The 24799-nt window shown below is 39.4% G+C and overlaps 1 protein-coding gene across 1 annotated transcript; it reads right to left on the reverse strand.

Annotated features, from left to right (window-relative positions):
- Window positions 1-23262, reverse strand: ntmt2 (N-terminal Xaa-Pro-Lys N-methyltransferase). The gene is made up of 4 exons (XM_082511340.1): window positions 22937-23262; window positions 13641-13813; window positions 3503-3755; window positions 1-2401 (listed from the first exon to the last, which is right to left on the reverse strand). Exons 1-4 carry the CDS (start codon window positions 23130-23132, stop codon window positions 2145-2147), a joined length of 879 nt encoding a protein of 292 aa, XP_082367466.1. The 5' UTR covers window positions 23133-23262; the 3' UTR covers window positions 1-2144.
- Between the last annotated feature and the right edge of the window lie 1537 nt (window positions 23263-24799).

The raw sequence follows: 24799 nt of genomic DNA on the forward strand, positions 1-24799 counted from the left end.
ATTACATGATAATTTATTTTTTTAAAAATACACAAAGGCAAAAGTATTTACAACTGACTGCACACTGAACAGAAGAAAAATGGTTTTAGTGGTTGTGTTTGATAAATTTTGTACTTCCTAGAGAACTCTAGTGTGTTTGCCCAGATTTGGTTATAAAAATGAATTCAGTTTATTATTTTTAATAAGGATTTTAACAAAGAGAGGAGGTCTAAAATAAAAGGACTGTAAATGTCTTGCAGTTTGCAAGCAGATTACAGTCAGTCCAGCCAGACAAGATCTGTGGTGATATTCAGAAATAAATAACTATGATCGAGATTTGGAGAGCTTATCTGATTCTGCCTCCTTCCATTGAAACTGTTTGTCAAGAAACTACACAGATGAGCCCTTCCTATACAGAAAAAACAACTAGCATCTATAAAATAGGATCACTTGAGGGAACTCTCGAAAGTCTGCAACAATACAATACAACAGAAAAAATGAGTATATTACACTAGATTTCCATGTTAACAATGTTGACATCAGCACAAATGATGTATGAAACCAATACAGATGTCATTATTGGGGACCAATGCTAACATCAGCATGAAATATCCAAGTTTTAGTATTACCCTTGCCCTTTGGGGGGAGTTGCAATCTTTGGGTGTGCTTGTTTTTTTGCTTTTTTAAAATTAATATCTATTATTATTTTTCCCCAAAAAACGACTAAACTGTCTCCACATCAGCTCTATAAACATGCCAACATATGCTGTAAGAGTCTATGTAATTTCAGACAGAGATCTGTCATCCCTGTTTTACACGCAGATCACAATGACTAATTAAACTGAGAAATTAAAATACTCCCAGTTGGGATGTGATTCATTTGTAATTTTCCACTTTGTGGAAACATTCTAGTTTGGTGCTGTTTTGAATGGCATACTGCTCTACATTTATAATATTACTTTATGCAAACAGTTAGCTTTGACTGGACTGAAACTATGATAAGGTTAGCTTGGCTAAAAAGTTAAAAATTGCTCTGAGGAATCGGCTTGCCCAAGCTAGGTGTCTGACCTCTACAGCATTTTCTAGTTCTGCCAGTGCTTCTTTATGGTGGCCCCTAGAGACAAAGCAAGTACAAACTCAGAAGCAAGTACAAATTCCAAAACACAACAGAAGAGTTCCAGCACAATAGGGGCAGTGTTGAGCTTCTCTCTGAGCAAAGCACACTGACTGTTAGTTAACGTCAGATTTGACTCCACATTAAGCTAAGCGTTCATAGTAATTAAAAACAAATTAAACAAACAACAGTTTGCATATTACCTTTCTTATAAAGCGTGGTTGTTCTATCCTTGCAGGTGTTTCCCGCCGGTATCCAACGCCCTGTGTTTGCAACAAACTTGCCATTTATTTTGCAAATCAAGCTAAACACTGCCCCTAGCATCATGGAGCAGTTTGTACGTGTTTTGGAGTTTGTACGTGCTTTGTCTCTAGGGGGCCACCGTACTTCTTAACTGTTAAGCATTCCCAGAATACACAGTATGATGACATACTGAACCATCCCAGCTGTTTGCTGTCAAGTTTTCTAAACAAAGCTTTTAAAAGTTAGTTTACACCTTAGCAAAACCAATTGAAATGGCATGGTATCTGTATCCATCCACTGCATGCAACAAAAATAACATATTATTAACAAAAATAATATGCCATTTTCCAGACAATGTATCCAGATATATATTACAAGTTTGTGCAACGTTTTGTTATTAAATCTTACATGATTCATATTTGGTGTTGATGTTTGATTTAGTTCAAAACTAGTCTGAACCACAAGATCAAGATCATTGATGTCATAAAGATATAAAGAGATAAAAGTATGAATCTGCTGACATACAGGATGCTGTCTTATACTGTGTGTGTATACTGTGGCCTTAAGAAAAAAAAAAGCCCCAGTCTCCATAAAATCCACTTGGTTGCCATCATGCTGTCCACATTGCTTTTTCAACATTTATAGATGGATTACACTGCTAAGATTTCTAGCTATGTTGTTCTGCTTTTCAGCAAAACAGCAGAAAAAAATCCTGAAATATCAAGTGAACTCAGCTATGAGCTGAATTTTCCTTTGTGTTATCAAAGCAAACCACAAGCTTAAGCTGTTTGCACTAAAATTGTCTCTTCTATTTCATAGCAATCATCCAGACAGGCATAATGATCTCTGGGAAGCCTCCCTGTCTCTCAACAGCCAGGACCTCCAGTCCAGCCTTGGCAATGATGGTCTTCATGATGTCCAGGTGGCGGCTAATGCTGCTATCGATGGGGTCCAGCTTGCAGCCTTGCCTAGCCATATTATCCTTGATTATGATAACACCATTTGGACGCAGACTCTTTTTGCAGCGAAACAAGAAGTTCATCAGGTCCTTGTCTGTTAGGTGGCCTAAAGGGAAAGACAGGAAAAATAGTTACTTCTAACTGATTTATTAGTCACTGCAGAAATCATCAAGTCCCCCAATAGAACTATGGAAGTCCAGTGACTGTGATTTCACCCAAATGCAAAAACCTTGAGTCAGAATAATCTTAACAAAAGTCACGTCGTTTATTAAGAAGATAATTCATTAACAAAAAGCTAGACATGAAATACAAAAGGAACTGAAAACTTCAAATTACACAAAATAAACTGGGAAACATACTATGAGGTACGAGGAGCTCGGACACATTAGGCAAAATGAGCTGACGCTCAAGGACAAAGGGAGACCGACACAATATATTCATACAGGAGGGTGATTAGGGGAGCAGAGACACTGTGATACACAGCAGTAACAAATTAGACATAACGAGATGGGGGGACATAAAGCACACGAGACAGGGGACTATCAAAGTAAATCAGGACGCACAAACACTGAGAGACTAGGACAATGTGAGCTTGATGCAGACAAAAAGTAAAAAAATATGGAGACATGGCAAACTTAACATGAATGACACTAAACTACAAAATACAGATATGAGACTAAAAGGACAGAAAGGGGATGCCAAAGGGAACTAATAAACCTAAAGTTATCTAAAATAAACTAGAGATACATAATATATAAGGAAAACAATATGAGATCAGAATAATTCATAAGCGCAAATATAAAAATAGAACCTCGGAACATTCTTTTAAAGAATTTTAGGATTTTCTGTTTGAAAAAGTGCAAAATGCATCAACAAGTTTGCAGAATTACAACAGCATGCAAAATATTTGGAAAAGTTTCATTTTGTATCTGTATTTTGTATCAGCCAAAGATAAGGTAGATAAAGTGCCGAGGGTATAAGTGCTTTCTGTCAAGGGTACATGGGCAGTAACTTAGAGGACAGCAGTTAAGTGACAAGCCATTGTACCTCTAAGTCTAAAAGTATAAGTATAATGAGGTACTTAAGAGTATACTGTATCTTCATAAGTATACAATTTGAAGCATCATTGTACAATAGATGAAAATTCAAATATATCAATACACCTGATCTTTCATGAGCAGAGTGTATAGATAACCTTCATACTTACATGCCACCCACTGCATCCATATGACATCATACTTGTTTTGTGGAGGTGTGAATTCTTGCAGATTGTAGCAGTAGTAGGTCTCAATACGGTCAGCATCGTCACCCAGGTACTCCTCATGTGCATGGAGCAGGAAGTGCTCCATCATGTCTGCCATCTCCAGTTTCTCAAACACGGGAAGGAGCACACCTTTGGCTACCCGCCCGATCCCACAGCCACAATCCAGAGCACACTGTGTGCCCGCACTACCGGGCCCCTGTTGTTAAAAAGAAAGAAAAAGAAAGGATAGACTCATATAACTTTAATCAAATTCATTTTAAAGGATACTTAGAGTTTAAAGTTAGGAAAATGCAGACTGTCTATAAAGCAAATGTAGTCATAAAATGAGATTTTCAATTTTACAGAAAACAAAAAGATGCTTAAATCTTTCTTGTTCTTCTAGTAGTGCATTATTATCATGTCTAAATCATAAAAAGTTCTATACTTTATGTTTTATGTTACCAGGTGTCAAGCTTTCATGCTCAAAAGTACCAAACAAATCAACCCCAGTTCCTTAGGGTAACAAAGCAATGAACTTTAACACAAGGGAATAAAAAGTCACCTCACTTGACTTGTGCTGGTTTTCTTCCTCTTCATTTGGTATTCTGACCTCACTACAACCCCTCCACATCAGGGACCCCAGTTTATGATTGTAGGAAAGTATGGGGGCCCACAGGAGCTCTGTTACAGGAAGCTTCTTGGTTTCAGTGAATTACTGCCATACTGCTGTGCACTTATGTAGCTCTCTTTAATCTGGATGCGTTCTAAATCTTTTCCTGCCACACTCTTTTTTAATGGAAACGTCAGGTGTAAACAGAAGCTGTTCACAGCCAGGGAAGAGACTTTGGAAGAGAATAATGATCCTCCTGCTTTACGCCACACACAATGGGGAGACATAATCAGATGATGCAGGTTATGTGTGTGAGAGCCCTCCCCGAACACCACACCCTGAAGCCATTCATCCCCCCCCTACCCCCCTGCAGCTAAGCCACAAGCCACCCATACCCCCATCGATGGAGAGCCATCTAGGCCTAGCCGAGCAGGAGAGGAAATCAGTGACAACCATCTCCATCCCTGGCCTATGGACCACCTGGTGGAGAGCCAGATGCCACCAGGTGATCCGGACATTGGCATCCTTCATGCGACGGAGGCACTGCAGTTCCATCACCCATCCGAACACAGGGTGAAAAGGCAGCCCAGGAGGTAATAATGAAGGAGCATTGTTGATTGCCCACTGGAATACCAGGCACTCTTTCTATACTGTGCTGTGCCTAGTCTCCCACTCCGACAGTTTGCTGCTAATAGGAGAATTGGCTGAAGCGGCACTATGGGATATTTGTGGCTGTCCCCATGCACACATCTAACCTCCACCCACTCTGCCTCCAGCAATGCCCCAGGCCAAACCAGGGTTTGGTGGGGCAGGGTCTGCATAAAACCTGAGTCCACCATAGCCTGGTGGACGCATTCAGACTCCACAGCATTCCTTCTGACATCATCTCTAACTAGTGGCTCCAGTTCAGCTCTCGTGTATGGGAGTTTTAGACTGAGGTCCCTCTTCAGTGCAATGTCTCCTCCAACCTGTCAATATGGCACTCCAAGCTGGTGTGGGTAGAATACGCCCACAACACCATGACCTCTGCTGCTATGGGCCTATTAACCTTTGAAGCATGGCTTGGCTAGGAGTCACCTCATTCCCAGCCACTGAAGGTGAGCTCACTGTACCCTCAGATGTCCCCTCCTATGAACATTGCGCTCTGTATGGAGTTGTTAGCAGAGACGGGTCTTCTAGCAGAATCTGCATGAATATTGAAGATACTTATTATCTAGACGGAGGAATAATCACACGTGGGGCATCGGCTTTTACCGGAGCATTCACACCAAAAGGTGACTTTGTTTATTGAACTCTCGCATATACTCCGCAGCATAACAGGAAGCATCCTTTCAAAATAAAATCACAACAGATGACAATGAGGGCATACCTATTAACTAGCTCAACGGGAGTCCAAAAAATTGGCTCCCAGTTTCATTGGCCTGTTTGAAATAGAATAAATCATTAACCCTATCTCTGCCAAGTTGAAATTGATATAGAATGTGAAAATTCACAGTGTTTTCAATATCTTCAGTCCACTGTGTACATTAATGTTTAAATTGCTATCCCAATTTCCCATTTTCTTTATGCTTTTTGAGCATTATAATTTTATATGGTTATATTACTGCTAGAGAAAGGATGCCTCCTAATTGTTTGTAGTTCCTTTTAAGCAGTCTTAGGAGTTTGTAAATAAAGGGCATGTAGCCTGACTCCCCTGTCTACAGCAGCAACACACACACAGACAAACCCAGAACATTAAAGAAATCCTTTCCTTGTCCACTGTACAGAAGTTAGCGCTGTTTTTAAAAAATAAATAAATAAAAATACCATAGTACAAAGTGATTACCAGCTGTTGGCTCAGCTCACTCTGTGTGGGTGTTTATGAGGCTGCCATCACGACTCCAGTATAATTAGAATTTGCACTGAGGCGCCATCATCATGAAACAATAATTTGTTTTGTACAATAAGGATGACAAATTTCTCACCAAAAATAGATTCTGGCATGTACACTAAGAGCTACATTGCAAATTGATATACTACAGGACAATATGCAGAAACTATGACAAAGTGCGTGCAAAGCATATACTTTAAAGCTTAAAAGCTATTTTTATTCATCTTTAGGCAAGGCAAGGCAAGGCAAGTTTATTTGTATAGCACAATTCAACAACAAGGTGATTCAAAGTGCTTTACAGAGACATTAGAAACAAGAACAAATAAAAAGCATGATTTAAAATTGAATAAAACAAGCAAATAAACTAACTAACTAATTAACAAACAAACAAACAAACAAACAAACAACAGTATATAAAATCAAAACAGATAAAATCAGAACAGTAGATAAAATCAGTAGTTAAATGTAAGTTTTGAAATTTAAGCTTAAAGTGTGGATTTGGTGCTTTATTCAAATGCAGCTGAGAACAGGTGAGTCTTCAACCTGGATTTAAATAAACTGAGTGTTTCAGCTGATCTGAGGCTTTCTGGGAGTTTGTTCCAGATATAAGGAGCATAAAAGCTGAATGCAGCTTCTCCGTGTCTGGTTCTGACTCTGGGAACTGATAAAAGACCGGATCCAGATGACCTGAGGGATCTGGATGGTTCATACTGGGTCAGGAGGTCATTGATGTATTTTGGTCCTAAACCATTCAGAGCTTTATAGGCCAGCATCAGAACTTTAAAGTCTATCCTCTGACGGACAGGCAGCCAGTGTAAGGACCTCAGAGCTGGACTGATGTGGTCCACTTTTTTGGTCTTAGTGAGGACTCGAGCAGCAGAGTTCTGAATGAGCTGTAGTTGTCTGACTGATTTTTTAGGTAGACCTGTAAAGATGCTGTTACAGTAATCAAGCCTACTAAAGATGAATGCATGGACTAGTTTTTCCAGGTCCTGTTGAGACATCAGATCTTTTATCCTTGATATATTCTTGAGGTGATAGTAAGCTGATTTTGTTATTGTCTTAATGTGTTTTTCTAAGTTTAGGCCTGCATCCATCACTACACCCAAATTTCTCGCCTGGTTTGTGGTTTTTAGATGTATAGATTGAAGTTCTCTGGTGACCTGTAATTGTTTTTCTTTGGCGCCAAAGACTATTACTTCAGTTTTGTTTTTCTTTAGCTGGAGAATATTGTGGCACAACCAGTCATTGATTTCCTCAATGCATTTACCAAGAGCCTGTACAGGGCCTCGGTCTCCTGGTGACATTGTGATATATATTTGTGTGTCATCTGCATAGCTGTGGTAGTTTATTTTGTTGTTGTTTATAATCTGTGCCAGTGGGAGCATGTAGATGTTAAACAGAAGGGGTCCCAAGATGGAACCTTGGGGAACTCCACATGTGATACTTGTCTGCTCAGATGTGAAGTTACCTATTGATACAAAGTATTTCCTGTTTTCTAAGTATGTTTTGAACCAGTTTAGTACAGTTCCTGAAAGACCTGTCCAGTTCTCCAGTCGTTTGAGTAATATGTTGTGGTCAACTGTATCAAATGCTGCACTGAGATCCAGTAAAACTAGGACTGACATTTTTCCACTGTCTGTATTCAGACATATGTCATTAAACACTTTGGTCAGAGCGGTTTCAGTGCTGTGGTTCTGTCTAAAACCTGACTGGAAGGCATCGTAGCAATTATTCTGTTTTAAGAAGTAACTGAGCTGTTGGGAAACTGCTTTTTTAATGATCTTACTTAAAAACGGGAGATTTGAGATCGGCCTGTAGTTGTTCATTTGTGTCTTGTCAAGATTGTCCTTTTTCAGTATAGGTTTGATTACAGCAGTTTTTAGTGATTCTGGAAACACACCTGACATTAAGGAAAAGTTGACGATCTGTAACAGGTCTGACTCTAAAGTCTTTGAGACCTTTTTGAAAAAACTTGTTGGCAGGACATCTAAACAGCAGGAGGAGGAGTACAGTTGACCTAAGATGTCCTCCAGGTCTTTGCTGTTAATAGGTTGAAACTGTTTCATGGTGTTTAAACAGTTTTTTGGTGGACACAGTACATATCCTGGATCTGCTGTTGATGTACCAATTGCTTGTCTAATTTTTTGGATTTTTTCAGTGAAGAATTTGGCAAAGTCATTGCAGGCCATGGTCGAATGAAGTTCAGCTGCCACTGACACAGGAGGGTTTGTTAGCCTGTCAACTGTAGAAAATAAGACCCGAGCATTATGGCTGTTTTTAGTGATGATGTCAGAGAAGTAGGACCTCCTTGCATTCCTCAGTTGTAAATTATAATTGTGAAGTTTCTCTTTATAAATGTCATAATGAACCTGGAGGTTTGTTTTTCTCCATCTGCGCTCAGCTTTCCTACACTCTCTTTTTTCATTTTTCACCAGTGTGGAGTTTCTCCATGGAGACTTTTTCCTTCCAGAGATAACCTTCACCTTAATGGGAGCAATAGTGTCCATTACATTTAACATGTTAGCATTGAAGCTATTGACGAGCTCATTGACTGACCCTCTGGGCAGGTCAGGTGTTAATGGGAAGACCTGGTTAAAAATTGCACTACTGTGTTCAGTTATACACCGTTTTGTGATCACTGTTGTTGATATATTTGTGTGGGCTGAGATTTTACTTTCAAAGAAAACACAGTAATGATCAGACAGGCCCACATCAGACACAGTAACCTTTGAAATGCTCAGGCCTTTGGAGATCAGTAGGTCAAGAGTGTGTCCTCTATTATGTGTGGCCTCTGTTACATGCTGAGTCAGCCCAAAGTTGCCCAGAGTGTTACTCAGGTCTTTAGTCCCTTTGTCCTGAGGGTTGTCCACATGGATGTTAAAATCCCCAGCAATAATTACACAGTCAAAATCAACACAGATCACAGACAGCAGTTCACTGAGGTCATTAAAAAAGTCTGTGCAGTATTTGGGAGGCCTGTAAACATTAAGAAACACAACTTTGGATGGGGCCTTCAGCTGTAAAGCCACATATTCAAAAGACTGAAAACTTCCAGGAGATAGCTGCTTACATTGAAATGATTCATTAAATAAGACAGCAACCCCTCCTCCTCTCCTGCTCGCCCTGACCTCACTGATAAAACTGTAGTTAGGAGGGGTCGTCTCGATGAGAACAGCTCCACTGTTACTTTGGTCCAACCAAGTTTCAGTTAAAAACATAAAATCAAGGCTGTGCTCAGTGATTAAATCATTAATTAAAAATGTTTTCCCAGCTAGAGATCTAACGTTTAATAAAGCCAACTTAAGTGTTTTAGAGGTATTACTTGTCCCCTCGTGTTTGGGAGCAGTCTGTGGCACACAAGGTATGTTTACTATGTTTAAAGATCTTTTAGAGTGCAGCTCTCTGTGTTTTGACCAGGCCACATGTCTCCTGTCACCTAAAAGTACAGAAATTTTAAAACCTTCTAGTAAACAGGGTCCCAGCTTCTCCTGGGAAAAGTCATCACTGCCATAATCCTCACAGCCCGGACCCTTCACACATCACACATCAGACTGCGGAGACAGGGCATGAAGAGGAACTAAGGGGGGCGAGGCTGGGCAATGTGACTTCGATTGCTCTGTTGAGGGTGGGGCTCGATGGCGAACCTTTGGCCGCTCTGGTGGGGGGTTTATGGGGGACAAAAAGGGATTGGGACGGGGGGTAGATCTGAGCCCAGCATTGACCCGCTCCATCATCTCCTCAGTGAATTTCAGGTGTGGGGAGGAGGGAGAAAGGGAGGGGGAGGAGGGTGATGGCCTGTCAGGGGTTTGGGGGACTGGGGAAGGTCGTGGTCCCTTGTCCTGGTCGTTGGTGTTGTTGAGAGAGTTGGAGGCAAATAGGGACCCCTCTTCTTGCCTTAGATGTCTCTCCTTTCTGAGGCTCTTCCTCAGATGCCATGGATGTCTCTCCTTTCTGAGGCTCTTCCCGGGTGGGGGCAAATGGAGCTCCTCCTCAAGGTTTCTGCTGGGCTTTGTCTGTTCTTGGAGTACTGTTTGTTCCTCTTTATGAGATAACTCCTCGTTTATCTCAGCCTTGGCACCAAGCACGGATGGATGACGTATGGAATAAAACAAGTTGGAGGTGAACAGTTTCACCCCTGACTTGTTAAAATTAAATCCATTTGCTTTGAACAGATGCCTGCGTTCCCAAAAAATATTAAAGTTGTCGATAAAGTGCACTGAGTGGTCAGCACATGCTGATATAAGCCATTTATTCAGTGTAAACAACCTGCTGAATCTCTCGTCTCCTCCTCTGACCGGCGGTACAGGTCCACTGATGAATACAGCTGCATTCAGAGAGTTTACAGTATTTAATAATCCAGTAAAGTCCCGTTTCAGAACCTCCGACTGTTGTTTGGACACATCGTTTGACCCTGTATGCAGAACAATGTTTGTCACAGTTGGATATTCATCTGCAATTTGAAGAATTCTCTCCTTCAGGTTGTTGACCATATCGTTAGGAAAGCAGAGGACTTTAGTGTTCTTACCGCACATCCTTTGTACATCCTTTACGGCAGAGTCACCCACAATCAGAGTTTCAGGCCTAGCCTTTAGCTTTCCCTGTGGCCTTTCACTTTTCAACAGATTTTCAGACTTTATTTCGCTGCTTTTAGATGGATGGTTGTCCGATATAGATCCAGGGTCCTTTGATAGTGGAGCAAATCTGTTCTGCAGTTTCACATTCAGTTGTTTTGGAGGTTTGTTGTTAACCTTCCTATACACGGTTGTCCAGTCCTGTTTCCTCCCGTATACAGGGGTAGAAGAGCTTCTCTGTCTCGTAGGAAGTGAAGGCCAGTCGGTTTCAGAGATTTCAGCTCGCTGTGCCCTGCCTGTGATACGTCCTCCCCCTTCCAGGTAGGGTTGCCAACTCCCTGAAAAATAAATAAGGGACACCTCGTGGCCAGGGCCGGGCGACCCAGTTGTCTTCACCCTTCCCAGTGTGGTGAATTTTCTAGCTCTTTTTTTGTGTGTGAAATTATTTTTTTAACCATTTGACTTGAAGTTGATTTAAGTAGATGCATATTCTATTCTTTGTGATATGAACACATGTGAAACAAATGATCATTTAGCCATTTATTTTTAGCTCAAAATGACAACATTAACACAGTAAAACAGGTCTCTTTCTTAAACAGAAGCCTGTCATGCTTAACTTTTGAGAATATAAGTAAATCTTTCTTTAAAAGAACTCTGTCCTGCTTAACTTAAAATAATAGAAAACAATAGAAAGAAAAATATTCTTGTAACAGTGCACATTTAGTGCATTTAGTACAATTGGCTTCAGTTGAGGTATTATTTCAGCTTTTCTAATGCTAATCAGCTGCTCCTGTTTGTAAACCCGCTTGTTCCCATGATTACGCATCTTAACTCATCATCATTATTCATCTATGTATTACTTTTATGTATTAGTCATCTATTTGTTGTAATCATCTATCCTTGCAGTTGTTTATTACACAAAATAAATTATATTATCACACTTCTGGCCACATAGCGCTGATATTCATTGCACATGCCCATATTAACTTTTTCCAGCCAGGTGTTTTCCTTTTCCCATTCTTCCCTTTCTCTGAGGGGAACAAACATTGCTGCTCTAATGCTGGGCTTACACTGTGCGGTTTTTGGCCCATTTTTAGCCGATTTTTGAGTGATCGGACCGATTTTGGCCTTCATCGTGCGTCGTGTAGTATACGTGGGGTAACGAGAAGTGATTAACACCTCACGACCAGCTCCCGATCATCAATCGCTCGTGAGGTTCTCACCACAGCCGCTCACACTGCTCACGCGCAAACACGTAAACGTCGGTGAAAAAGACGGAGCAGCACAGCAGTGCAGCGTGTGATCTGGACACAAGCAATGGAGGCACTACTTGTAGAACTTCGAAAAGGCTCGGATGAGCTTTCCAATGTGGCCTCACAAAATGATCACGACCACAACAACCGTGAAAATAGTTGGATCTACATTGCTGCTCAATCACAGCTGCCTGATCAATGTTTTTCATTAGCAATTTAGCAAAGTTGATGGTGGTGGTGTGCGTGTCTGTGTGAGTGAAAGACAGAGAGAGAGAGGGAGAGCGACAGATTTTCTGTTATAACCTTCATCTTATGGAGGCACAGTGTGAGCACTCAGGTCGCATCAGAGCATCGGGCGGTATAGTGTGAGACCTGCATCGTGACCTACCAACGTCTAACCCCTGCGAGTCAATCGTGCAGTTTGAGCAGGAGCTGAATAACGTGACTGAAAAAATCGCACAGTGTATGTCCAGCTTTAGGTGTACTGTCGTCCGAGACTTGCACCGCAGTGTCAGCGTTTGTTTCCCTGTTGGCCATGCTTGTTGTTGTGGTCATCTGTTGTCTTCCGGTATTTTCTCCGTAAGCGACCTTTCCTCGACCAATGAGATGAGCGGTAATCTGAATTGTCATACTCGAATTGTCATAAGTGTGGTGTCAGCTCATTGGTCACAAAGCAGGAGAGGGGCTGGGAATTATGTTTTCAAACAAAGCGTTAATTCCATTAACATTTATAGACTACTTTTGATTCTCACTGTATTACGGGACAAAGTGCGTCCCTTATTAGCTCAATACGGGACGTGTACTTTTGTTTCGAAATACGGGACGATTCCGTATTTTAAGGGACGGTTGGCAACCCTACTTCCAGGAGACATGATTTATGTCTTGGTTTTGCACCAAGACAGTCTAAGGGGGGATTATCACCTGAGGATTTATAATAATGCACAGAGTCTACTTTCTTGGTCATGTTATCTGTGCTCCTTAGCTGTGTACTAGCTTGCTCATCGCCATTGTTTTGAATCAAAGGCAAGGTTGTTTCATTTCCACACAGTCCATTTACCTCCACATTTACTTCTAAGCGATGAATTTTTGTCTCCAGTACTGCAATCTTCTGCAGGAGGCTGTGGTAGTCATCTGTGGAGAGGGAAGGCATCTTGTTGCTAGTTAGCCTAGCGGTTAGCACCTTTCCAGGTTATTGAGGCTGCTCGGTGCCCAGACGCTGTAATCAGGCTTCAGCTGTGTCTAGGCCACAGACACACGGAGCACTGAGGATAAGGTAACCATAAAATGTTGCTGTTTCTGTTAAGAACACTCTAGTCCTAATGATCTACAAGTGTCCAGAAGTTATCGCAGGTAAGCTCACACGGAAAAAAGGGGAAAAATCAGCATAAAAATCAATAAAAATCAATATAAGAAGCAAAGCATTCAAGAGCAAAGAGATGAAGCGTCCACACTCACAAAGGGGAGGAGCAAGGTATGAAAAGATGAATAAAAATACTTTAAAAAAAATCCTGACAGAGGTTGTCATAATTCATGCATGACAGGGTTAAATAACAATAATTACAATGAAACACATCATAGTAACATTAAACAATCAGTGGGTGGCAGGGTATGGAGTGACACATCAGAGTCCAATGGGGTGGTTTATGTTCAAGTATACCAACAACACTCACACAAATACAAGAATACAGCCTTTGACTAGCTGCCCACTGTAGTGACCAGCATGCGTGAAAATTTCCCAGATTTGTTTTTGCCTGGATTCTATTAATTGAATGTGAGGTACTAACTTTTGACTTACCACGAACCTCTTCAAAAACTGAAGGGAACCTTCCAGATCAACATTGGATATTTCTACGAAATCTCCCATCATGCCCTCCTCTGAGGCAGGAACATCCTCGTAGAACTTCTGAGCTCTGTAGTAGAACTGTTTCTCTCCTTTGATGTACTCACAGGTGACTGGGAACAGCTTCACTGTTAGAACACAAGGACAAACATACCGGGTGACCTATCATAAAACCCAGAACGTCATTTGAACACAATTGACCAACTACACAGACTGTTTATTACTATTCAATGACAGTCACAAGACTCCTCCTTTAATGTGTCTTGTATTCTGTATGAGATACGAATATTATTGAGAACCAGAATTATGTGAGATTAAACATTTAAACATTTGGGATAAGGGTGCAGGGCAGAGCTGCAGGACAGAGAAAAAGTTCTGGAACTACACTCACAGCTTTCCCCATTTTTAGCAGCAACTGTCACAACCGCATCAGGCACAAAATAGGCATGGTATTTCACTCTAAATATAGTTCAGCGGCGCTATAGTTAACATCAACACCTCACAACAAGAGCTGATGCTAGTAAATTATAAACATTGCCAGTGCTTATTCCTAGTTTCTGTATTGTAACGCTTATCCACTAATATTAAATTGTGTTCTGCAAAAATCTATTATATCCACTCAGTTCTTTCAGAGTACCTAATCTTTTCATGTAACGTGTGGTTACTGTGGAAGCACCCTCTGAGGTGTTTGTGCCCTTGGTTGAGGGTGAGTGAGAATGTCATTGCCACCACTTCAGACTTCAAACTTGTGTTAGTTTTTAGACTTCACCATTTCGCAAAATTATGCTATAGCGATAACCCATGTATTACAATGTGACAACACGTTACATCAACGCATGTAATGAGCTATAGTGGGAAAGTGTTAAGAAGTTTACCAGATATGAATTTATAAGAATGATGTCTGTTTTAAATAATGATCAATTAGTTTGATATGATTATTTTTGACTGGTTTGAGTTTTTCCGAAGCATTACAAAGATGACACCAGACTGCTCTGTATGAAGATGGTTTCAGTCCCATAGGAAATGTAGAATGATAATTTGATCACTACTATAAATAGGGATGCGGTGTAGTATTCCTACACTCAGCTCAGCTGTTATATGGTACATGATAACCCTGTGGTTGATTCAAGTTACTGTTGTGAATTTACAAATGTTTAAAACGAATAAGTTTTATTACTGGGAGGCTGATAATAGAAATGTATACAGTGTTGAAATTTCGATATTGCCTTTCAAGAAACTTTATAATTCGCTTTTTAAACTATCCCAAACTTCCACTACTTCAGCTCTACTGAGCTGCAAATAATTTCTGTAATAAATGAACATATTTCTTGTCACTGACTTCATAACAAGTTGTTTCGGGGAGGAGGCTGAGGGCAATGTGTCAGTTTGATAACTAATAGCATGATTCATGACACGGTGGCTTAATCATGCTGCACCTGGCCAGGCTCACTAAAATAAGATGTAAAAGGAGACAAATGTGGTTATGACCTAACATTTTTCTCACAGTACCAGCTTTGATCAAAGCACCTACAACTGGTGTTTACTTGTCATGTTATCCCTCAGGACAGCTTTCAGGGGAAGTGTAAGTATAGAAATGTCGAGAAGAACGGAGAAGACCTGAAGACAGCTTGATAGCACACTTGTCTGCCAATCAAACTGTACATCTACCTCACACCTTGAAAGTGCACCAGCTCATTAGAAGCTGATCTTGGACTTTCTGTGTAACAGAATACTTGCTTAAATGATACAAGGTATGAGGATTAATCTGTCACGCTGTTAGTAAATGACCTGACTGCAGCCGCCTGATGGTAGATCAGACGGCATAGCACTGTCTGACATGAGTAAGTGCTCTTGTGTTTGATATGTCATTCCATTAATGGTCCTTGTATCAAATGGACGGTAAGAAAATAAGACACGTTTGAGCTAGAATGACCTACAGCTCAAGATCTCCTGTTGCTGCTGTTCAGCCCATGATCTCATGATAGACATGAGTGCACTCTGGAGATGATTAGCTATTATTTAAACTGTTAATGCACTGCAGTGCTTCCAATGACACTTTTTATATGAATGTACTAACCATTAATGATTCATATATGTCAATTCACTCACTAGCATTAACACTAACAAATCGCTATCCTGTAACTGTTTAATGGTATAAAAACAAAGCTACAAAAGAAATTTTACTTTGTTTCTGTTAATAAATATTTCATTACACATATGGTTCAGCACTTGGGAGAAAGGCTAAGTTGTTGAAAACATTAGGAATTACCAGGACTTACAACCAATTGCTCATCAAATCCAATCAAGTCTTCATCTAAGCCACAATTACGGACAAAATTCCTGTCTGGTTACACTGATATCAGCTGTATTTGCTGCTTAAAGTCAAGTGACCTCTGGAATTTGAATTTGGAGAACCCCCTTAAGCAATAGATATGGCAACAACCTATATTGCCATATCTATTCACTCATCAATCCAAATCATTAAAGTCAAGTTTTTCAGTCACATCCATGGCCGCAGGTGTATAAAAGAGCAGAGCAGTCTGATGGCTGAGTCTGGGTTTGGTGGTTGCTAGGAGAACGGTACTTGCTTGGGTGGACTGTGCCAACCCTAAAGTTTGGTAGAGGGGGGATTACGATGTGGGGTTCTTTTTCAGGAGACAAGCTCCTTAGATGCAGTGAAAGGAACTCTTAATACTTCAGCATAGATAATTCAGACAATAATATGATCCCATTTGTGGATCCGTCCCTTCCTGTTCCAACACTTCCAACACACTCCTCTAAACATTGTGGAAAGCCTTCCTAGGAGAGTTGAATCTGTTGTAGCTGGACCAACATCATATTCAATCCCGTGGATTAAAAATGGGATCTCAGGTTCATATGCATACTAAGACAGATGGGGAGTACATTTGGCCATATATAGGCAATGTCGCCTATATATTTTCTGTAGCTGCTTGGGAAACTAACACAATGATAAGAAGGCATTTTATATAAATTCTCCATCAAAATTCTTTATGTTCTCACTGTTGTTTGCCACATCCCTATTGAGTTCCTGATGAAGACTTTTAGGGCCCTGTTGATCTCAGATCCTTTCTTGTAGTCAATGAGTAATTTTATTTTTTTATTTCAAGTAACATTACCAGGAATTTCTGTTTGCTAACAGTATAAGTCTTTCAGATAGGCTGGAAGCAGAAATGTGCAGGTAACACCACAGTTTATTGAACAGTGGTGTTGTTTGTTGTTGTTTAAAAGGGATTCACATGCTTTTTATCTTTTAGTGAAAGGCGAAGTGCAATATACTGGAGGTGTATGCAGCAACTCTAGTGTGACCATTACATGAAAATATCCACATCACCTTTCTATCTAAGGAAAGAGTTGTACTCTGTCCACTTTATTAGGCACACCTTGCTTTTACTAGGTTGCCCCCGTATGCCTTTACCTTAATTAGAAGATTTTACAAGATGTTGAAAATATCAGAGCTTTTGATCCATTTTGGCATGATAGCATCACGGAGTTGCTGCACATTTGTCAGCTGCCACGAGGGAGCAATGAGGCATTTCCCATTCTGCCACATGCCAAAGGTGCCCTTTTGGATTGAAATCTGTTAATTGTAGAGGTCATTTAAATACAATTAACTCAATTTTATGTTCAAGAAACCAGGCTGAGATTGTCAGAGATTTTTGACATGGTGCATTAATCTGCTGAAAGCAGCTGTTAGAAGATGGGTCCGGTTTGGATATTAAGGTATAGAATTTAATCAATGCTCACTTGATACTAGGGGCCCAAAGTGTGCCAAGAAAATATCCCAAAATATCATATCACATCATTACCACACCAGACTGAACTTTCTGATACAAGGTAGGATGGATTCAATGTATGTACACATGTTGTGATAACTTCGTCTATTTCATTACAAATGGCATCTGATATAAAATAAATAAGTTAATACATTTAAATAGTGCCAAATTACATATGTATTCCATCTGCTGTGTCAACCTTTTAGGAAATAAGGTAGCAAAAGTAGGAAAAGGGCTACTTAATCTATATAGAATAAAGGGAACTTAAAATCTTTTATATAATATATATATATAATTTTACATGTTTAAGTTGCATTCACACAATGGGACACAATGTCATGAACATGCACATGCGAGAATGTTTAAGTATTTGGTAGCTCAGACAGGACCACTCGAGCTACAATCCGAGGAGACTTGTTTATACCCCACAGACGGACAGCATTTGGGCAGAACGTCCTCTCTGTAGAGGGAGGCCATCTGTGGAACAGTCTTCCTCAACCCATTAGAGAATGCTCGAAATTCAATTTGTTTAAGGCAAAGGTTAAAAACTGGTTATGGACAAATCAAGTGTGTGATCATGTATGAGTTGTATAGTTTTAATGTTTTATTTGGGAACAGAATGGTGTGTATGTGTAAGTTTGGTGATGGAGTTTTTATTATGAATGAATGATGAATTTTTATGAATTATTATGTCTATTTTTATGCTTAAGGACAACAGATGGAAATTAGCCCTTGGCTATAATCTGGTATGTTTACATTCATGTAATTTTTTTTTACATTTATGTTCATTAACATGCACTGACCTAAATAAATAAGTAAATATAACATTTTGTATTGTAATGCAATTAATGCAATTAAATTTAGTGCAAATAAATGACTATTCTGGTTATACAGTCACTAAACATCTATTTAGACTATATAAAAAACATAACAAAGGAAAAAGAGCTATTGTTATAGTGCACACTGCATGTCCTGCAAACTATACAACTGCACTAATCAGTCATAGGGGAAATTTATCTTTAAGGGGTTTCTCCCATAAAGCCTGAAGCCTATAAAGCAAACTTAAATGAGCTGTGGGCCACTGCTGGCAGTGTCATCTCATTGGAGGGCTACGTTAGTGCTCAAGTAATACAAAAAACAAACAAACACACGAAAATATTTCTGAAAATGTAGTGTTTTGCCTTTTTTTTTTTTTTTTAATGTTGTATAACAAGGCAAAACTGCAAACATGAGCGCAAATATATATATTTTTTTCTCACTCTTTAACTGAAGCCCTTTATTGAACTACCAAATAAACAAACTGGTACTCTCTTTCTGGTAAGACACATGGCAGCATTTCTGCTATAACCTTTTTTGTATTTAGCAAAATAAAAAATCAGACACATTAGTTTTTGACTGCTAGTGAAAATTGTTTTCTTTACAAATATCTCCATTAATGAACTGACACAGCCAATCCCTCAACATGTTTGTACTCTCTGCTCATACTGCTTTCATATTAAATCATTTTTTGCTTTTTAAAGAATTTATTTTAACATTGAACTCAACAACAAACAAATCCTCCCTATCAAAAAAAAGGAACTTCAAGGGCCAAATTGCATTATATTTCTTCACGTCACTACAAGTAGGGGTGACGTGGGCAGCAAGTGGTCCCCGTGCCGTGAGTTTGAGACCCCTGCTATAAAGCATCTCTGACCATAAAGGTGATTGTCAGAGTTGCAAAAAGATGTACTGCAATGGTTAAGTAGGGAGAAGACCCATATGTAGACAGTCAGTTAGTCAGTCCAAAATAAGAGATTTATGAAGTCAGACACGTGCTTTCAGTTACTAAGTCAACAAAACAGTTATCAGAAACAAAAACAAAAAGGTGAACTAGTCCAAAACACATAAGGAAGAAGCCTATGAAGGTGAATGCCAAAGCAATAATCTCAGATAATCTGAGAAAGCAAGAAAAACATCTTGAGAATGGCTAGAACACTTGACTGCAGTAATAAAGAAATTAAAACATAGATGTCCATAAATCAAGTTGTGTGTAACAATGAAAAATCGCACAGGGAAAAAAATATTGAACACCCTTATTTTAATTTATTTAATACCTTGTACAGAAGCCTTTTGTGGTGATGACAACTTCAAAACACCTCCCGTATGGAGGAACTACTCGCACGTATTGCTCAGGTGTGATTGTGGCCCATTTTTCCTCGGTCTTCAAAGCCTTTAGGTTCAGTGGGCACCTTCTGTGAACTCTGTTCAAGTTCTTTCCAAGACTTTCAACTGTACTCCGGGCAGGCTGCGCTATTCTAGCAGCTTTATTTTCTTTCTCTGAAGCTAATAGAGAGCTTACATGCCTCTGTGTTTGAGATCATTATCTTGCTGAAACATCTACCCATATTTCATCTTCATCATCTTGTTAGATGGCAGCAGATTTTTATCAATAATGTCTCGGTACATTTTTCCTTTAATCTTTCATTCAGTAAAATGAGGCATGCCAGTGCCATATGCTGAAAAACAGCCCCACACCATGTTCCCAACTCCAAACTTTCATCTCAGTAGAGCAGGGCGATATGGCCAAAAATATTTATCACGATATATATTTGAAAATTTGCGATAACGATATAACTGACGATATAATTGATGCGAGACAAAATACAACTCCACAACATTACTAGCGCAAAAAGACAACCTTCCATTTATTTTCACTTAAACAAGAAGCTGGTTTTTATGTACATTAAAGCTTTATAAAAATGTAACAGTGCAAATGCAAATTCCTTGCTGAAAGTTTAACCAAAAGGCATTTCCAGTAGAAATGGGCTGACATATCCTGAGCATAACCATGTATAATATCCACTGAAGTTAAAAAGAGGTGCTTTGCAACATTAAACTGCAGTGTGCAGTACGTATTTTTCAGACCATAAGGTGCACGGGATTATAAGGCACATTAAGCGAAACAAAGCAGTCAGATAAATCAAACTTTATTAAACTCATTCTTCTTGCTTCCTCCACTTCTGTACCATTGATTCATTAATGTTGAATTCTCTGGCAGCTGCTCTATTCCCATGTTGTTGCAGTATATTAATGACTAACCTCGTATTGTGGATGGATTATCTCAGTTGTTCTCCTGACTGAACTTTGGTCCGTTTACAGCATCCTGCCATGCGATTGCATTTGTCTCTAACCATGAGGAACCTTCACGTTAACTTTTATAAGTGGAAAAGTGTTAGTGTTCGTCCTCCAGCTTCACTGTTTATGTTATGCTAACATAGCTGTGTCGCTAGCGATCACGTAGCACATCATTATATACCAGCTAGCCCAACTTCAGTAACCCTACAAATGTCACTGCTGTTTCGTTTCCTGTCTTCATTTATGTTGGAAGTGATAGCAGAGCTGTACGTTTGATTTTTTTCAGAAATCTCTCAGTCAGAACATGCTATATCATGCTTAGGTAACTAGCGAAACTAGCGAGCTAACTTCCGCTAGCTTCCTGCTAACTTCTAACTCCGTTAAATGTAATACATTTTGTTTTCATGGATGCCTGGAAGTTAAACTTCATAGTTACACCTGGTAAAGCAGCAATGCTGATCGTTTTATTAAAGATGAAAGAATTTAGACAGTTTTTAACTCTCGGTGATGCTGCAGTGTTCGTTTGACCTGAAGCATACGGCGTTTAGGACCCAGATTACTCCCAGATTTAAGAGCATCTTAGTCCGACAAATACGACAATAACGACGGCCGCTTGCATGTTCTGCAAAAAAATGTGCTTTGTCGTGTATCTGACGGACAAACACCAAACCAGTTCCACATCACTGAAGTTGCACCATTTTTACAAACCAATTCTGGTTCATCTGTTTCACTCAACAATCGGCCATGTGCGTATGAAAACAATGGCACTGCGCATGCGCGCTTTACTCATATTCTATATATTTCATTTTCCTATCGTTGCCTAACATTATACCGGTATTACCGTGAACGGTATAATATGGCCCAGCCCTACATCTCAGTATGGTGTTTTGGGCTAATATGCAGTGCTGTTTGACTTCCAACCATTATGGTATCCAAAGAATTCAATTTTGGTCCCATCTGACTAGAATATATTCTCCTAGTATTTCACAGCCTTGTTTAAATGTTGGTCAAAAAACCTTAAATGCGCTTCAACATGCTTTTTCTTCAGCAATGGAGTCTGGTGCATACAGGCCATGGTGGTAGAGTTCATTACTTATTGTTTTTCTTTTTAAACAATTGTGCCTGCTGGTTCCAGGTCTTTTTGTAAGGTCCTTGGGTCTGTGACAACTATTCTAATAATTATTTTCATTCATCTCTCTGAAATCTCGTGGGGAGCACCTAGTCATGCCCAGTTTATGGTGAAATTATGTTTTTTCTACTTCTGGGTTATGGCCACAGCAGTGCTGACTGGAACCTTTGGTAGTTCAGAAATTCTTTTTTTAATTAATGCCAGTATGTTTTTTAAGTTGCAAAGGTCTTGAGAGAGCTTATTAGTTTTACCCATCATGAGATGTTTCTTGTGCGAAACCTTGGTAATGAGACATTATTTGATAGGCCAGCTATTGGGACAAAACCAGCTGATATTAATTTGCACTAAGTGACAGGATTGCTTTCCAATTCCTGATAGATTTCAGTTGGTGTCATGACGTTCCATGTCCTTTGTGTTCAGTGTTCACTATTATTCACATTCACATTATTAAACATAACTTGATTTATGGACATTCTTTGGAGTTCTTTGCATGCATGGACTGATTGTGTTGTTATCAACATCAAGTGAGAATTTCATATCAATTATATATATATATATATATATATATATATATATATATATATATATATACATATATATATGGACACAGATAAGGCAGGAAATTGCAGCAACTCAATAAAAACTTGATGTCAACTTAAGCTGAGTGATATCAAAATAAAACAGGAAGTGGGTACACAGTCCAAATCATTAAATGTTTTTCCGAAAATTAAGAAGTAGTTTTGCTGGCTACGTTTAGCAACTACAACATCCTTTTTTCGTGTGTGTGTGTGTGTGTGTGTGTGTGTGTGTGTGTGTGTTTTTGTGTATGGACATACTGCAAATCAATTTCCCATTGGGGGCAATAAAGTTACCATTGAACCATTGGAAAGACATAAGTTAACTAAATCTGAGAACAAGCCATAGTTAGAGGTAAATCCTGGCATTCTAGGTAAGTGCAGTGGTGGTGATACAGGATTTAAAATCATACAAATCAATATTTACGAGTAACCGTCTAAGAATAAGGATCAGCATTATCCGAAGGAGTCTATAATGTGCCCTGAGGTGCAGTAAGAACAACCTTTTGTTATTTTAGCTATTTCAGCAACCTGACTTTGGCAAAACATGGGTATGAAAAGAAGAGAAGAACACATCACACCTGTCATGAAATCAACATTCAAGAAAAAATTTTAGTACATTTCTATGACCCATCTTACCCAGTGGAACCTTCTCTAGCAGGTACAGGTAGCTGGCAAAGAACTCACTCCTCAGTGTGTGGTGTAGGTGAAAGGACATGCTGTGGCGACACATGGTGTCATCTGTCCCTTTCCAGCGGTCCCTGAATGCCTGGTGAGCACCCTTGTACTCAAAGTTTGAGGAGCTGTTTTTGTCATTTTCAAGTGTAATCTCCATTTTGTCCTGTTGGTCTTTTTATCCAGAAAGATCTTGAAGAGCAATGGTACAGCAGAGAAGTCTAAAAGACTGAATACTGTGGTGCCCGTTTAGGATACTGTTTCTCCAGCTGCTGCTATATCTGTCTAGCTGAGTGTTCAACAAGTCTCTGCCAGTTTTCAAATAACCAGCAGAGATCTTTTTCACAGGAAGCACACAGGAGGTGCCACCAGATTTACAGATCACCTGCTAGAGACACTGACTGTAAAGAAGTGAGAAGGGGGCAGGGCATAAATGAAAGGACTTATTTCTACAGGAACTCGTGACCAATAAGCCCACAGAAGGTGACTGAACTGCAGGGTTTAAATTCCAACAAGTCCTTACACCCATATTTATGACTTGATCCTAAAAACAGCGTTGTCTTATCAAGTTTGTATACTCTAGAATTAAAATACCACAGTTTAGACAACAGGCAGCAGTTATTAAAAGCTCCAAGATTCTATGAGTAAATATGACCAGACAGGAATATTATTCATTATTATGAAATATGAATTGAATGCCATTTTTATTCAAGGTCATTTATTCAAAACTTGGAATAAATATTAATTGAATTTATAAAGTTTTCCACTTTTTTAATACTGTTGAAAAAAATTGGGAATAATCTAAGTTCAGACAAGTTAACAAAATATGTGTTAGTATATCTGTGCACCCAAGTTGCAAAATAACCCTGGGACTGTCCAATACAGAGTAACAGGATGTAAAACGCAAGCTGGGACATCATACTCTAAGAGGCACAAATGAGTGGCTGGGGCAGTGTGCAGGAAAATTTGTCCAGCATATAGATTAGAAGTCCCCAAGTCCCCAACACATCCAAAGGTGGTTGAAAACAACAGGGCTTAGGTCCTGTGGGATTTCCAGTTCCAAACCCCAAAACTGAAAGTGTGGCTCCATTCTTCTGATATTGTAAAGATGGGGATTTTAACATGAGATTCTATGGCAGGCGTGCCCATAGTCCAGCCAGGGGGCCAATCATGGCCCTAGGTCAGATTTTATATGGTCCCTGGCTCCTACCATAAAATGTATTATTTATAGTCAACAATCATAAACAGAATTAATAAAATGTAATTTCTCTTTTCACCATGAGTTGGAAAGTGAAATTACCAAGGAGTGCATAGGAGTTTTCTACACTCACACAATAAACACAATAGTAAGTGTCGTTTAAAATAAACCTGAAATGCTGATATTCAGCAGCTTCACTGAGGTTTCAGGTATGCCAGAGAGCTCAATCTTTTTTCTTTTTTTTACACAATGATTCATTGATTTTTTTTGGAACAATACAAACAGCAACAAATCAGCACAGCCAAATACAAACAAGAAGAAGAGGAAGAAAAAAAAAACAAATACAGGTACATGAGTTACAAGTGTACATGTCTGGGTCAAAATATGTACAGTGTTCCACATTTAAAGTCAAGAGAAAGAAGAAAAAAGAGGGAATACAGATATTAATTATTATGTTTAAAAACAAAATGTGGTCCCCCTTTATGCAATAGCACAGCAAGGTCACGAGGTAGGTGATCAAGCTAAGGCTGCCATATCCTACAGAATGCATCACAATTGCCCTTTATGATGGCACTAAGGCGCTCCATTGGCAGCACCTTGAACGTTTCTCTGTACCATTGTGTAACAGT

This window comes from Aulonocara stuartgranti (assembly GCF_965226115.1).
Source record: "Aulonocara stuartgranti genome assembly, chromosome: 17".
Classification (NCBI taxonomy): domain Eukaryota; kingdom Metazoa; phylum Chordata; class Actinopteri; order Cichliformes; family Cichlidae; genus Aulonocara; species Aulonocara stuartgranti.